The 15,735-nt window shown below is 39.7% G+C and overlaps 4 protein-coding genes across 5 annotated transcripts; 1 reads left to right on the top strand and 3 right to left on the bottom strand.

Moving 5' to 3' along the window:
* The first annotated feature begins 91 nt into the window (after nt 1-91).
* On the top strand, nt 92-3,457 carry LOC140797317 (uncharacterized). The gene is made up of 10 exons (XM_073150663.1): nt 92-341; nt 450-511; nt 963-1,106; nt 1,402-1,512; nt 1,615-1,810; nt 2,012-2,070; nt 2,232-2,284; nt 2,374-2,596; nt 2,781-2,889; nt 2,998-3,457. The coding sequence occupies exons 1-10, from the start codon at nt 107-109 to the stop codon at nt 3,258-3,260; spliced, it is 1,455 nt and encodes a 484-aa protein (XP_073006764.1). The 5' UTR covers nt 92-106; the 3' UTR covers nt 3,261-3,457.
* Nucleotides 3,458-3,546: 89 nt separating this feature from the next.
* Nucleotides 3,547-4,487, bottom strand: LOC140797320 (uncharacterized). 2 transcript variants are annotated; one of them, XM_073150672.1, is made up of 2 exons: nt 4,020-4,482; nt 3,547-3,929 (listed from the first exon to the last, which is right to left on the bottom strand). In XM_073150672.1, exons 1-2 carry the CDS (start codon nt 4,359-4,361, stop codon nt 3,717-3,719), a joined length of 555 nt encoding a protein of 184 aa, XP_073006773.1. In that variant the 5' UTR covers nt 4,362-4,482; the 3' UTR covers nt 3,547-3,716. The 2 variants fall into 2 exon arrangements, with proteins under 2 accessions (XP_073006773.1, XP_073006774.1); XM_073150673.1 differs by having other exon boundaries at nt 3,624-3,852; nt 4,020-4,487.
* A 347-nt stretch (nt 4,488-4,834) lies between these two features.
* Nucleotides 4,835-9,257, bottom strand: LOC140797316 (protein IQ-DOMAIN 31-like). The gene is made up of 7 exons (XM_073150662.1): nt 8,938-9,257; nt 8,213-8,351; nt 7,378-7,665; nt 6,745-6,948; nt 6,471-6,530; nt 5,293-6,322; nt 4,835-5,061 (listed from the first exon to the last, which is right to left on the bottom strand). The coding sequence occupies exons 2-7, from the start codon at nt 8,300-8,302 to the stop codon at nt 5,030-5,032; spliced, it is 1,704 nt and encodes a 567-aa protein (XP_073006763.1). The 5' UTR covers nt 8,303-8,351; nt 8,938-9,257; the 3' UTR covers nt 4,835-5,029.
* Nucleotides 9,258-11,356: 2,099 nt separating this feature from the next.
* Nucleotides 11,357-14,720, bottom strand: LOC140797310 (cytokinin riboside 5'-monophosphate phosphoribohydrolase LOG-like). Its single transcript, XM_073150651.1, has 7 exons — nt 14,515-14,720; nt 13,775-13,872; nt 13,271-13,301; nt 12,952-13,051; nt 12,777-12,847; nt 11,892-12,035; nt 11,357-11,776 (listed from the first exon to the last, which is right to left on the bottom strand). Exons 1-7 carry the CDS (start codon nt 14,644-14,646, stop codon nt 11,681-11,683), a joined length of 672 nt encoding a protein of 223 aa, XP_073006752.1. The 5' UTR covers nt 14,647-14,720; the 3' UTR covers nt 11,357-11,680.
* Between the last annotated feature and the right edge of the window lie 1,015 nt (nt 14,721-15,735).

Raw genomic sequence — 15,735 nt, 5'->3', positions numbered from 1 at the left:
CATCCGCTTAGACGGATTCGGATCCTATCCAAGCGGATCCAGGTAAGACAAGCCCTATAGAGGGGGAGCTAGAACCCCTCTCTCTCCTGACTCCTCTACCCTCGCGATGTTTCGGAGATCACTCTCGCGACTCTCTCCTCTCCTCTCTAACGGCTTCGTCCGCACCATTCCACCCTTCTCCTCTCTCTCTTCTCGCCGCGTTCTAGGGTTCTCGTCCTCCTCCGAAATCCTAAATCCTCCAGCTTCCTCTCAAGAAGCCGACGCCCATGAGGAGGATCTCCGAGATCCCGTGCCAAGGGCGACCATATCGGTCGATCGATCCGGGTTGTGCAATCCTCCAGGTAGACCACGAGAGAAACCCTTCGCGCTTAAATTTTTGAGCTTTATGTTGTTTCATTAATCTTTACCTGAGTGTTATCTTTCTCTCTCTGTTGGTCCCGGACCGGAAGAGCATTCGCATGGGCCTTCGTCAGATTCTGATCTCGTTAAGCATCTTAAAAGTATCATAAAGGTTTCCTCTTTTCTCCTGCATGTTGCATTATCTATTATCTTAATGTTTTGTTGGCTTCTCCAGTATGGTAGATGTTCAGTTTCTGGTTAATGTAGTTTCGAACTGCCAAAAGATCAATTTGTTACGTTATTCTAAAGCTTCGTGGTGTTATATGTGATGAATAGGGTTATACATAATTTCTCTCGAGTGACGTCTAGCGGCATATAAATTTGCAAGTTTTACAGCTTGGGTGGACATTTGATTTCTTTCCAACCTGCATTTGTCTGCAAGCTGTAGAATTCTAGAAAATATAATACTTGAAATTTGAATTGCGCTGAAGAGATCTTTCTTTGACTTGTATTGGTGGTTCCTTTTCCTTCAGTTTTCCATTATGAGATTTGCATCAAGCAGAACGATATTATGTGTGTGATATAATTCTTCTTCTTTTTTATCACTTATCCTTGTTCAATAGTTTCGTGGAGGTCCAATTTCAGTGGCAGAGTATATGGAGGAAATTCTAACAAATCCTCATTCGGGGTATTACATTAATCGAGATGTATTTGGAGCTTCTGGCGATTTCATCACCTCACCCGAAGTGAGCCAGATGTTTGGAGAGGTAATTAGTTATGTGCTCATAGTTATTATTCTTTTATTTAGAAATCAATCAGCTGGGTAGATTGTTGAATATTAATGAAATAAGGACCTCGTAAGTTTCCTTAGTATAACTTAAGAAGGCTCTAAATGAGGATGTAAAGGTCTAATTTTCTTTTTAAGCGTGAAGAAATTCTAGATCATCAGCACATTAAGAGGTCAAACTTTCCACCATAAATTGTTAAAGATATAAGGTTTCTTTTTTTTCAATTACCTTGAATATCAATTAATGAAAGTTTAAGATGTTGTTTTTGCTTTAGATGGTTGGTGTTTGGACTATGTGCCTTTGGGAACAGATGGGACAACCTGAGCGTGTGAATCTAATTGAACTTGGCCCCGGACGTGGCACCCTCATGGCTGATCTATTACGAGTAAGGCAAAACATTACAAAGTTATGATTCATTTTATGCTTAGTCCTCAACATTATACTTTCAAGATACTTCCTTAATATATGGGCTCAAACGTTCTCGCAGGGTTCATCAAAGTTTGTGAACTTTAATAAGTCACTTAATGTTCACATGGTAGAGTGTAGTCCTGCTTTACAAAAGGTTCAGTACAGTAGATTGAAATGCACAGATGAATATATGGATGGCACAAAAAGGGCAGTTAGCTCATTATCAGGAGTTCCTATTTATTGGCATGCTTCTCTGGAACAGGTTCCATTAGGATGTACGAACTACTGAATATGATTTACTTGTGTCTCCATGTTTCTCAGTGATTTTATTTTGAAATAAGAAAATTTCCTTTCACAGTCATGTATCTTTTAGCATATTAAAAGTAAATATACTCATTCTTTCCTTTTTCATTAATCTACTCCAAAGTTTCCTTTTCCTATTTGACAGTTTAATTCTTTTCTTTTCTTGCTTACAGTGCCAACTATTATTATTGCACATGAGTTTTATGATGCACTACCAGTCCACCAGTTTCAGGTGTGTCAACATGATGGTGAATTATTTATTTCGCTGTTACTCAAATTTTGGGCGAACAAGTCCTTCATAGCTGCCATCTACTATTGAAATTTTGGTGAAACTGAACTCAGGAAGATGATGATAAGTTTTCATCCATTTTACATTCTTAATTTTGACTGCAGAGAACTCCACATGGCTGGTGTGAAAAGATGATAGATGTGTCAGAAGATTCGTCGTAAGTACTGAACAGTTGATTATTCGCAAAGTAGTTTTCATACTGTCCATATGATCACAATTAAGCAGGTAATACTCACTTCCTGCCAGGTTTCGCTTTGTTTTATCTTCACAGCCTTCTCCATCTTTACTTTACCTGGCCAAGCGTCGTGGATGGGCTAGTCCTGACGAAATAGAGAAGCTTGAACATATTGAGGTTAGTCCCAGTGCAATGGAGCTTACTCAACAAATTGCAAAGAGAATTAGTCTGGATGGTGGTGGGGCTCTTATTATTGACTACGGCAAAAATGGAGTTATTTCGGATAGTCTTCAGGTTTGAGTATTCTTCTGAAGTATTTTCAGATGCTCATAACCAAACATTCGACATATGAAAGAAGCATGCCTTTATTATCATTTCACATAGAATCATCTTATAGAACATCTGCGTATGTGCAAATAGTAATGATTTATCAACTCTTCCGTATTTTAAGTTAAAGTTCTTACACCTGGATATGCAGGCTATTCGGAAGCACAAATTTATTCACATACTAGACAGCCCTGGATCAGCTGATCTGAGTGCCTATGTAGATTTTGCTTCTGTCAGGCATTCCGCTGAAGAAGTTTCAGGTATGCATAGTTGGCAAAAGACAGTTACTGCTCAATTCAGCTGTATATTTATCCTATGGTAATAAGTATGACTGACATGCAAATTACTCTTTCTGGTGTCTTCTGCAGAAGATATATCTGTTCATGGACCAATTACTCAGTCCCAATTATTGGGTTCTCTTGGAATAAACTTTCGAGTGGAAGCCTTGTTGCAAAATTGCACGGAGGAACAAGCGGAGTCTCTCCGAACAGGCTATTGGCGACTTGTGGGAGACGGCGAAGCTCCATTCTGGGAGGGCCCTGAGGAGCAGACGCCTATCGGCATGGGTACTCGATATCTAGCAATGGCTATTGTTAACAAGAAGCAAGGTGCACCTGTTCCATTTGAGTGAGAACTCTTGTCTGTACAACAAATCTTTTGCTATGAAAGTTAATGTCCTCAACCATATCGACCATCTTGTAATAATGCGCATGGTCACTAATTTCGGGTTCCAAACGTGCTGAGGGATTTCTTGGTGTACAGTTAGATGGAGGAACTCTATTTATTTTCACTTCGATAGTTGAAATGAAGGAATATTACAATCCTAAAGCAGATGAACAACAAAGAAAATAACTACAGCTTATTGCTCCATTCTAAATACCAATAGGCAATAGCAAAAACATAAAAGGTTGGGAATCTGGAAGAAAAATATCTAAATAACATAATTCTTAAGCCTTTCAACAGAAATAACCAACAAGATTCAAGAAATTAGCAATTTTCAAGGACAGTCACTGGTCCCAGAAGTACCCTTCGAAAAAGATCTCTGATGTTCTGCAAAGATGTTATCTTTGTCACAAATCAAAACACTTTACCAGCCAAACTTCTTCAGCACATCCTTAGTTCGCTTCCTCATCCTAGTAAACACTATGACAGCTAAAGCCAGAATCCAAGGAGGGAAATTGCTACCGGAGAACCGCGAAGCTCTCAACCACGCCGGCGCCTCCCTAAACAAGAGCGTTATCAGAAGAGTCAGCAGCGCTACTCCCACCAAAATCTTCGTTACGGGTTTCATCAACGAATCCTACAAAGAGGGGAAAGAAAAGACTCGTACAACGAGCGATTCCAAGAGAAATTGAGATCAATTAGAGGGGAATTAAAATAAATGAGTCACCTTTGGCTCTCCATCGATGAAAATCACGGATCCATCGGTGTAAGGAAGCATGGATCGGCCGTTCCTAGGATTGAATCGAATCGAGACACCTCTCCCCGAGGCGGAATTGAAGGCGTAGATGGATTTGAAGGCGTACTTGTCGAGGATGTCTTGGACTTCGAGCTGGTTCTGGTCCCACCCGCCTAGCTTCGATTTGAAGACGTCGATCGGACCACGGCCTCGCCGGAAGAGGTGCACCTCCACCTCCGGCGCCTTAGCTTCTTCAGATCTAGGGTTAGGGTTTGCGGAGGGTTCGTCCTCCACGATCACGTCCCCCTTCCTCTGCTCGGCTTCGGTATCCATGGTGATGGTCTTCCTCTTCTTCGGCTTCGGGTCGGCAAAGGCTTTAAAAGCTACGCCGCCTACGCGGCTTTTGTTGGCCTAATGGGCCTTAATGGGATTATATTTTGGCCCATATGGCTAATTATTTTCTAATGAAAGAATTAGGAGAAATTTATTAGTTACTAATTGTTGTTTTACACAGTTGTGTTGGTTTAATACACTGTTATTTGTATAAAGTACACTGTACACTGTACTCAAGCCATTTAAATTGGGCATAATGGTTAAATTATATCAATTAAAATAAGTTTAGTTACTGTCCTTCGCCCTAACTCTCATAAACAAGCAGTAGAGCCATACGTCCCTAGTTTGAGTCTAATTTTGAAGAACATAGAAGCGATTGAGTTCTCTGTTCCAGTGATAATTATTGATATTAGGATGATCTCTATCTCAGTGACTTGGAAAAAGTTCAAAATCAGATGCAAAAGGTTTGTAGATGATATGCAACAAGAGTTTCAAATTTTTAAGGCAAATAATAGTCATCACTCATCAGGCACACCACAAACTGAGTTCTTCATAAAAACTAGTTATGGATAACAAGCATAAATTTTGCATCACAAATAAAACAATAGACATGATTCCAACATCTACCACTCATGAGGATGCACGCTTTGAATTCCTTCTCTTCAACATTACCGTCTCCATTCAACTTGGATCGCTCTATCTGCATCACAAAAAGTTGAACCTCGAAATCAATCCTCACAATTGTAATATGCCTGGTAGATTTGCTTAAACCAAAAGTCATATTATGTAATGAAATACAATGAAGATGAAAAGGATTTATATTCTCAAGGAAAGAATGGTCAAGCTATGGAAACTCCAAAGAAAATATCATTAGTCAAGAAAGTTTCCAGATAATAAAAGATACGGCAGAAAAAGAGATGGTTTAACATACCACTTCCATCTCTTGATGAAAATAGAGGTCTATCGTTCTTGATTGCTCCCTTACCACCAGCATGGATTGGTCTTTGTGTGCGTGGTGAGTGTGAGCTTAGCTTACCATTGGTAGATGATGGCAGAGAATGACGGCGTGTAAACCCATTCTTTTCGATTGGATCTGAGGCAAACTTAGGTGAAACCTGCCCTCGCAATTTCGCCTTTGCAGATTCAGTGGCTGCCATATAGCTAGGCAGGACTGGTGTGTTCTGCAAACCATTTTCTGTGTACTCTGATTTTGCCGAAAAAGAGGACCTCCTCTTGTTGGTTTTCTGGCTGTCAAGGCACAGTTGGTCTTCCTTGGAGATCATCTCTCCACTCATTGCCAAGGAATTATCTTCATTGTCGATGCCCTGCAATTGCATTAATTCAGCAGTAGGACTAACATCAGTGCTTGCATCTATCTGATCTTCTGACGTCACAGTTTTTGGAGATGCTTTTATTTCAGGGGTGCTTTCAGTTGTTTGCATAGCATCTTTCTTGGAATTATCCAAGAAATCATCATTGCCCTGCTCTCGAATATCAGAAGTAGAACTTGGCACTTTTTGCACAGTACGAGCTAGTCTCTCACCTTCAACCTCTGGCTGGTCAGAGACCTCTGCCATAGAATTAGTTATCCTTCTCAGATTACGTTTAACCTTTTCAAGCTCACTCTGAGGATGTTCTTGAACTGAATCAGCAAGAGAGTTAGTAAGTCTTCGCAGCCCATGTTTTGTTTTTTCAAGATCAGAATTTGCATTCGTTTGACCAGCTATAGAGGTGGCGGCTGTATGCCTTCTGACTATGCGCTTTGATTTGCCTGATTCAGTTTCCATGGCGTAATGGCTCCTCCTTGTCTGAGATTTTGAGTCAGCAAGCTTTTTTGGTTGAGAAATTGGCTTCCAAAATCGAGTTACTGTCCATCTTTCCAGCCAGCTGAAGACTGAATTGGGATTTCCTTGATCATACTGGATACGTAGAGGCTTTATAACAGCCATCGAAGAAAGAAGCTAGGAATGATAAAAGGAAAACAGTATGAGACAAACCAATACAAGAGAAATGAATGAACAAATTCATAAGCGGATAACTTATGTTCAAGAAGCTGCATACAAAGGCAAGTTTTATATGATTCTTAAAAACTAACATATTTGAACCTACTTTGCGAACAAATAAATTGGTTGAAAATTTCTCCTTCCAGATGTCCAAGGGATTACTATCCTGTAAACAAGAAAAACAGCACGCTTTAGATGAAACTAAGATCAAGAATTTACAAATAGATGAAGCATTTCATATAAATTGCAACTTCCATAGCTGATATCAGTTATTTATGCTTGATGGAGTATGAGGAGAAAACATATGAAAGCATTTATAACATCAAAATGATTTGGTAGTGACAGAGAAAAAAAAAAGTTGTCTGAAAAAAACTAGTTACCAGAGTCTTTTGTTGCCAAAACTTTTTGGCAACTTCGACAGCAACAATAGAGTGCCTAACATGTCTGCCGCGAACCAACGCTTGTAACTTCACGATTGCATGCATAGCACGAAGAGTTGCAACGGCTTGTCTTCGGACCAAATGTCCACGGATAAGCGCTTGCAACCTTATAATGCCTTTTAACGCATGAAATGCTCTGCGTGCCTGCACCAAGATTATGCTACCATCAGCACCACACTACTGCAAAACACACACTATAACTGGAGTGCACATGATGCTATGAGAAGAATGAAGCTAAAGGCATGAAAATAAATCAGCATTAATCAAACCTAATATTAGTCATTGCAGTACAGATAACAAGCATAAAGTAGATGCAGATGCTCAGCAAAGCATGAAAATTTTAAGCAACACAAAACAGCTGTAGAAGAAGTTGAAAATGACACATATCACATGCACAAACAAATTATATGCATGTGTATGTACGGAACAGTGTTTTAAAGTCAGAGAGGCAGAAAGAGACATAATATCCAGGGAAATCATTTTTGGACATGTATTAGAAACATATCTATTAGGCACTATAGAGGTAACTGACATAAAAATAATTAGGAAATCACACTTCACAGATAAATTTACCAGATACCCCCGAAAGGCAGCTTGTGCCTTCGTAGCAGCCTGCTCTTCTCTGAGTTTTTCGGGATTGTTAGATTCATCAGATCCAGCAACACTTTGCTTTTCTGAATCCAGCCTAAGGGTTGGCACAAGTCCTCCGTCACAAGGTGAATTGGAAAGTTGCCCCTTTCCGAGTGCCTGGATAGTACCATTGCTATGAGTGCTGACAAGTACTGGTTCAGATATCACTGGAGAATTTTCAGCAGAAGCAAGTCTCTCCCCCCCAATAGACCCTTTATTATTTGGAGCCTTCTGCAGTTGACAAATGAAATATCATCCAGTGATCTCAGGCAGAATATCATATATAAATAGGGAACACATGGAAACTATAGTGTGGGTATTTACAGTGCAACTATCAAACTAAATCTTCTCAATTCTTTAGTGAACCAAGAAAATGTAGAAACAGGAAATGATTGTTGCTTCAACTTTTATATTTGTAAGTTAAACAAGGCTAAGTTGAAACTGTCTGATAGATTAGCTAGAAAGAAACTAACTATTGTTTACAAAGCATAAATTTCATAAGAATCATGTCTAGTAATGTAATTGCCAGAGAGTAGTCTTGGTCAGAGGTTATCTAAAGGAGAGCATAGATAAGAGAATGGCAGAGCAGATAAAAACATTAGCAAAATTATCCTAAACAACAGTATAAGAAGACAATAAATAATGTAGAAAGTACTTGCTAAGCCAGCAATCAGTGCAAAGGATCCTTCATCCTGATCACTTGGCATAATAACAATACTAACGAGCGAAAATACAAATAATTGTCCATGGCTATAAATGAAACAAGTCATATTCATACCAGAACTTCCTTCCCTTTCGCTGTCTGAGATTTCAATGATTTCTTCCCAAAAAGCAGTGTCTTGATCCATTTCCCTGGAGATTTCCCCATGTCCTAATGCACAAAATTCCCTAGCCCCTAATCTTTCTGACAACAAAGCCTGCAGAACGTAGATCAATATATAAAGCTACAATTGCCAATATTTCGTCAAATTATAGTCTAAAAGAGCACAAGGAAATGCAAAATAAAAGGATCTATAAATTGCTACCAGGTGTAGGTAAACCAAGTTTGCCACAAAAAAAATAATCAAAATTTACTCGAAAACAGCACGGGTGTTCCAATACGACTGAGATCTAGCTAAATATTCGAACCCAAATCGTATAAACATAACACACAAGAGAATCACGAAAAGAAATCAACCGAGCCATCATACTGCATTCAAAAATCTCCCGCTGCATCAAAAATAGCTGGGCAGATAAGCTTGAAAACCCTAATATCTCACCTAAAAGCAATCGTTCACCAAATTAAAAAGAAATCTGTCTCCAAGCTCGATTCACTAAAATATCCTCTACTCCACTGCTTAAACCAGCAAATACTCAGATCATACAAATATTAAGGAAAAAATTTGCACGCTAGGGAAAGAGCTAAAAAGAATCAAGTAAATGCCATGCAAAATCCAATGCACCGAGTACAAACACAAATCCGAACTAAAAGAGCAGTATAATCCCATAGATCTGGAAGCTTACCAGAGAAATCCAGCCGCTGTCCAAACCCTAGTTCTTTTCAGCTCTCCTCCATTCCGAATCCGAAAATAAGTAAAAACGAAAAAAAACAAAGAACTGAGGAGAAAGCAAAACAAATCAGAGAGAGAGAGAGAGAGAGAGAGAGAGAGAGAGAGAGTATAAAGCTCGGAGATCTGAGAGATGAAGTAAAACCCAAGAAAAAAAAGAAACTAATAAGAAAATTTTGAACAAAAACTTAAATTTAAGTGAGAGAGAAGAGAAGAGAGCAAAAAAAAGAGTGTGCGCTTCGGAAATGCATGCAGAGCTGAGACAGTGTGGGTCCCAGTACCCAACCGAAACCATTAGAAAAAAATAACCCGCAATAGAGACACCCCAACCGAGCCCAAGAAAGAGACCATCCCACGTGGCACAGCGCACTACCTCACACGCCATAATTTAGGACGGCACAAGTAGATAAAATTTGAGCTCTTTCGCTCTCCCGGTCCTTTTCTTTTAGTATGCACGCCAGGTCAGCTACTAACTCTCGCGAATGTTCACCCAAATCTGCCCTTCTCAACCAATCAAATTACGATAATGCACCGGCCATGCCAGGTTGTAGATAATTAAGACAGGCAATCTCATCCGTCCAAGGAGAGGGGGCGAACTGGAGCCGCTCGATCAGTGACAGTTCAACGGCTCAACCACCCGCCTGTGGTGGTGGCCAAGAATATTTAAAGACAAGTTTAGGCTAACTGAGTGATGGAGATATTCTAACCGTCTGATGGGATACGAAGTGCGCTCGTGATTAATGGGCCATGATTGATCGGATGGCCCAACAAGATGCTGGGCTATTGGTGTTTAGGCATCTATAGGTGTTCTGTTTAAAGAATGTTCCACGTAACGGTCTACAAGCTCAAGCTCTTTTAAGTTTTATGTCTAAGGGGTTTAATTATTACTAGGTGTGTGCTCACATACGTTGCCTAAAAATTAATAGAACTCGTCTTCTTTTGAACTTATTTTTGTAGATTATCTATCCATTTGAACTACTCCACTCCAGAGGCTTTATATTATATATATATATATATATATATAATATAATTGCAGCACTATGCTGTCCAAATGTTTAATATCAACCTTCGCTCTCAGCTTCTTCCAAAGGTATCTACACCTCTCTCTATCTCTCTGTGGCTGTCACATTGAGGCACTTTAAAGTGCACCAGACTGCCGACACTTCGTCCTTCTCCTCACTGTTTAATTACGGATTTGAAAAGCTTGTCCAGCAAAAAGACCCACTTGGTTTTGTAGTTCTCTTTCCATTTGGATGATGGCTTGATGTGGTGGAACCTGATCATAGTCCATTCTAAATTAGACGTCTTTGACACACCCCCCCTCCTTAAAATCTAAAATTAATTCTATATCAATTGTTTTTAGAACAGTTTTGCCTTTAAAACCCACTTAGTTAGCTTTCACCTAACAAAATATTTTGGTACTTTTTAAACATAAACAATTGAGATGAATTATCTATATACGATAGGATGCGTGCGATAATGAAATCAAATTTCTATTGATTTTTATGTCGAGCTACTACAGGCTATCTTTTATGGGCCTCCAATAGGATTGATTTCTGGGCCATAATATCACAAGAGATTGGATGAGATATTACACCATACAGCCCAGACAGTTATCAATCCAATTGGGTTGGGCCAGACTATGGGCCTAGATGGGTTCAAATACTAATATATTTGGGAAATATTTGTGTCAAGAATGAGCACTGTTAATGATACATGGCATTCTATTCCCATTAGTATGAAGCCAATCTTATCTTGCCATTAATTGGAATCAGAATTAGCGAGTGATATCACCTTCTCCAGGTTGGTGATTGACGATCCAATTAGCTTTTGACCTAAGAGTGTGAATAGCATTTCTATGAGCAAAATAGGCCATGCTACCTAACACTCAACGAACAACCCAACAATCTAATTTTATATAACAAGTTACCTTAGATAATCTATCATGATAAGAACTAGTTAATTTGGATTAAGCCTCAACAACTCCTTAGTTTGGTCAAAGGAATTTCATCACTGTTACCCAACTCTAGCTGCAGGACAAAATGGAAAGTTTTGAAAGGAAACTGCAATCCAAAAGTCATCAGTTCAACTTTGTACTTTTCTTTTGGCTAGGGAACATTCAATTCAACGCAGCATGGTAGGAATTGCAAGAGGGGAAGAGCAGCAGAACAAGGAGCCAAAGTCATGGCCTTCATTGTCTTCGACAAAGGACCCACAAATGTCCTCTTGTCCCTTGCCGACAGTAAGCATGGACAACTTAATCTAACAAAGATGAGATGGAAAATGAAATGTTGGACCTGTAATAGATTAATAGTACAATAATAAGGCCAAAGCTTCACAAACTATGATTTACCTACTTTTTCTTCAAAAAATCAAAAACAAAAGAGATGATCCTTCCATATAACTTGTTCCTTTCCTTGGTCGGCATCACTTTATAATTTTATGTGTCCAAGGATGTGATACATATATTTCAGCACTTGTAGCTAACATTGACAAGTACATTAACAGATAAAGTAAACTATCAAAAGATCATATGCATTTCATTTAGACATGTGAGAACAAAAGGTCCACCAACTGGTTGGACCCTGGGGTTGTGCTCTGCTTTCACCTCAAGACTAACAGATTTTTGCAACATGTGAGTAGTATATAGTATGATCAGTAACAGAACCAAAAGGATGGTCAGTCTGAAATCTGAAAGGTTAGGAAGCAACACCAGATTCTCGTTCAGGCGCAAAACTGAGCACTTTCTGGTCAGTTTCCCAAACCAAAGGTGTCTGATACTCTGGGACGTAGTCCTACAGCAGTTGATAGAAAGCATGCAGTTAGATTACACAAAACATTCACTGGAAAGTTAATTTTGTCGAATGTTGAAGCAAAAAAAGAAAAAAGGTAGAGTATATTCTGGTCCACCTCCATCTTCCTAACTAGTTCCTTTGCTGATGAGGCAGATATGATAATGTGGCGAGCAGCTTGGGTTATGAAACCCTCGTTGACCGCCATATCAATGAATGACAACAGAGAATCGTAAAACCCATCGACATTCAAAAGACCAACCTGTTTAAATTACAAGTAAACTTTTGAAATAGGAATGTAAATATTAATCAGTACTTATTTATATAATAAGCGTTTGAAATAAAAGAACCCCCGAGGGAATCTCAGGTTATCTTCTTCTGGTTAATTCCTCAGCATAGACTATGGCAATACTTAAAAAAGTCTAAATCATCTAAAGAGCTCAAGATCTACCTAGGTTGGAGAATCCTAGCTGATGCAAATAAAGTGATACGAAAGTAGGGCCACATAATATCCCCACGCCTTTTGACTGTATTTAATTATGGAGGTGACAGGAACAAAACGAAGACATGAATATGACTGAAAAGATATTCCATTCTTGATCATTCTATTTTTCTTAAAGCAATTGCGTGACACAGAAGCTAGCAATAGAATTCTTTGACTGAAAGTATAGAAAACAATACCAGATCCAACCCCGGCATCATTCAATTAGCTGGACCAAAAGTATATCTAAACAGTATCAAGAATACTTGCCAAGAATAAAAAATAAACAACCCAACGCACGGTCTGCATGCTCATTAAATCTCATCCAATATAGGACTTAGGAGAGGATTGTTAAAGCTATATATTCAACGCTTATGCCTAAGAGTGCAATGAGATAGATAGTCTAAGTGTGAAAGGAAGCCCCAAACTAAATGCATAGGCTGTGACAAAGGTATCAAACACTATATTTATACAATAATCAAAGAACAACGTTGATTCCGATGGGTTGAAGCAAGGAGATACCGGCTTCTTGTGGATACCAAGCTGAGCCCATGTGATGACCTCTAGCAATTCCTCTAGAGTTCCATATCCACCTAGCATGTTCATCAAGCATTAAGATCAGGCGGCAGTACAATTCAAATGAATTCAACCCCCTTAAAAATACAAGGCGTATTAAAATGGGCATAAGATATTATACCAGGCAGTGCAATAAAAGCATCTGCGTTCCGAGCCATCTCAGCTTTCCTCTCATGCATTCCCGATACAGCTCTTACTTCCCCCACAGATTCTCCAGTTAACTGCACAAATTTGATGACATTTAGCATTGCAAACCTAACATAGTAACAATTAAAATTCTAACGTATTATAATAGATTATGGATGAGTGTTGGGTAATGTCAAAAATCAACTCTTGCAAATAATATGGTAGGACTGATTCTATTGTAAGAAAATGGCGATAGCAGAGAGCACGTTATCAAGTAGAAAGAGATAAGATCAAATCTTCAGTCATGACCTTACCTCCCTTGGCATTAGGGACTTTGGGATAACCCTGCCAAAAGAAAAGAGACAGGTAAGGAGATATCAATCAGACAAACCTTTCTAGCTTTAAGAAAGCTATAATAAAACGGTAAAGTTCCAAACTTTTTTCTCCCAAGAGGAAAAGCAAACTTGACCTTTTCATGTGAAAGACAAAGGACAAGAGCAAATTAAACCATCTTGGAACCGAGGGAAAGAGAGGGAGAAGGAGACTACTCTTTCGTCAAACTTTTCAAAATAGTACAAAAAGGTACTTCCGTTTTAGTGAATCGAGCAATGGTAACTGCAACATTTAACAGGGCTTGATACAGTACGCATATCGACAAGACCACAAAGATAAACGAACATAAGGCCAGCGAAGTTGCCGTTTTGAAACGAGAAGCATGCATCAAGTGAGTAGAAACCCACAAAAGCACTAAAGCAGAACAAACCAAAAGACTCCATTAAAAATATTGTAAGAGAAAGAATAGGGAAAGGAGCAAGAACCCGATGACATGGCGCCCTCCATCATGAACTGCATGAGAAACTAGACCCATCAACCCAATGCTCCCCCCACCATACACCAAGTCGATTCCTTTCTCCACCTACATCACAACCATGCAAATGTAAGCACGAAAGCGTAAGTGTAGCCAAGTTAAGCCACTTGTCAAACTCCAAGTTGCTGCTTCCAAGTTGTATCTAAATTGAGGAGTAAATGTATCCCAGAAATTAGATTTTTTTAGAGGCCCATTTGCACCAAGAGCTATAGAAATACTATGGAAAACATGGTAATGAGTCATGATACCAAGGCACCACGTTTCCCAACCAGGTTATGGAATGAAGGGTATCTTCTAATTTATTTAAATATCAACGCAAGCAGCATTTTTTAATAGGAATTTTTTTCGCATTGATCATGCAAGAAGGCTGCTCAACAGCCAGAGGGATTACAGCTAAGCAATCCCTCATGCCAAATCCCCTCCAAAATTTATTCTCGTGAAATAAAATGATTAATATGAAATAAAAAAAGGATTTCTTCTAGATGGGTAAAAATGCATCAACCGAGTTGATACGAATCAAAAAGTTCATACTGCTCCATTACTTTATTTGAAACCCCAAAAAATTAATCTAGAAAACCTTTGCTTGATTAATGTCAGATCGAAACGAAGAAAAACCAAGGCAAAGAACAAGTAGCGAAAAGCGATCCACGAGAAAACTTTCTTAGCGAAAAGATGTCTTCTTTATAGTACCAGTTCCTTGCCCAACTCCACGGCAGCATTCTGGTAACTCGCCTTCTTCCCCGACGTGCTCCCACAGTACACACAAATCCTCCGAAACCTCGCTCTCCTCTCCTCCGCTCCCTTCTCCATCTCCGCCTCCATTACTCTATATCACTCAAAGCTATAGACCTCTCCACACAATGAGCACGACGACCACACAAGACTCTCCAACAAACCCCCTCTACGCCTCTATTTATAGAGAGAGAGAGAGAGAGAGAGAGAGAGAGAGAGAGAGTTTTAACCGGGTTGGCTTTTGCCTAGGGTTTTGGGCCCAGGTGTGGGGGCGGAGATAGCGAGAGATGAAGCGAGATTTTAGGTGAAACGCGCTCGATCCGACGGTGTCGGCGCATTAGATCGGACGGCGGATGATGTGTTTTCGGGGGGGAATTTGGTCGTAATTCAATGACGAGATAGGGGGTTCCGGATTCGCTTCGGATAAGTGGAATTTTGAGCATTTAATGAGTGGGGTCTTCGTTTTGCCAACTGGATACGGTGGTTTGGAATTACACGAGGGACGTTCTTCCAAATTGGAAGGTAGTTTGGGGTTTAAATATTAAAAATTAATACATTCTTCAGTAAAACCTTTTAATTTGACTACTTTATACTATTCCTAATACGTTACAACTAAGATACTGCTTAAATTATTCTTAACATCCCCCCACGCTGCTCATGTGGAGTGTTTCTTTTTCTACGAATGTCCAATTTATTCTCCTCTATTCTACGAAGAAAGATCTTTCATATCTCTTATCATGTTAACAACAACCATTACATAATCCCAAATAATTCGCCACAGATTCAAATTATACTCTAACTTAATTAGTAGCTGTATGAAATTATATTAAATTGTATTAATTTTTTTGGTGCTTAGAATCAAAATTGTGACTTTAAATATAAAAGCAACGGAGAGCTGACGCAGTGACGCTTCTTACTGAAGCCGTGACGTCAAGACGGGCATTCTTCAGCAATGCCCCTTAGAAGTTATTAAATTACGAGACGGCCACTCCGAAGCTGGCGTGTCGCCGACCTGTTGCAACGATCGTGGCAGCTGCAGCCGGGCGTGTCGGTTGTCCTCCGAGCCCTGAGGCCGACGTCCGCCGGGACCCACGTGTCGAGATTTCATCCGTCCGATGCCGGGCACGGCGGCAGGGTACGTGTACGGCGGATCAGAGCACTGCTCGTCCGTAGCCAGGC

The sequence above is a fragment of the Typha latifolia genome, chromosome 11, assembly GCF_019914945.1.
Source record: "Typha latifolia isolate L0001 chromosome 11, TyphaL0001v2, whole genome shotgun sequence".
NCBI classification, from domain to species: Eukaryota; Viridiplantae; Streptophyta; class Magnoliopsida; order Poales; family Typhaceae; genus Typha; species Typha latifolia.
The sequence above is the reverse complement of the archived record's forward strand: the minus strand, read 5'-3'. Positions and strand labels throughout refer to the sequence as shown.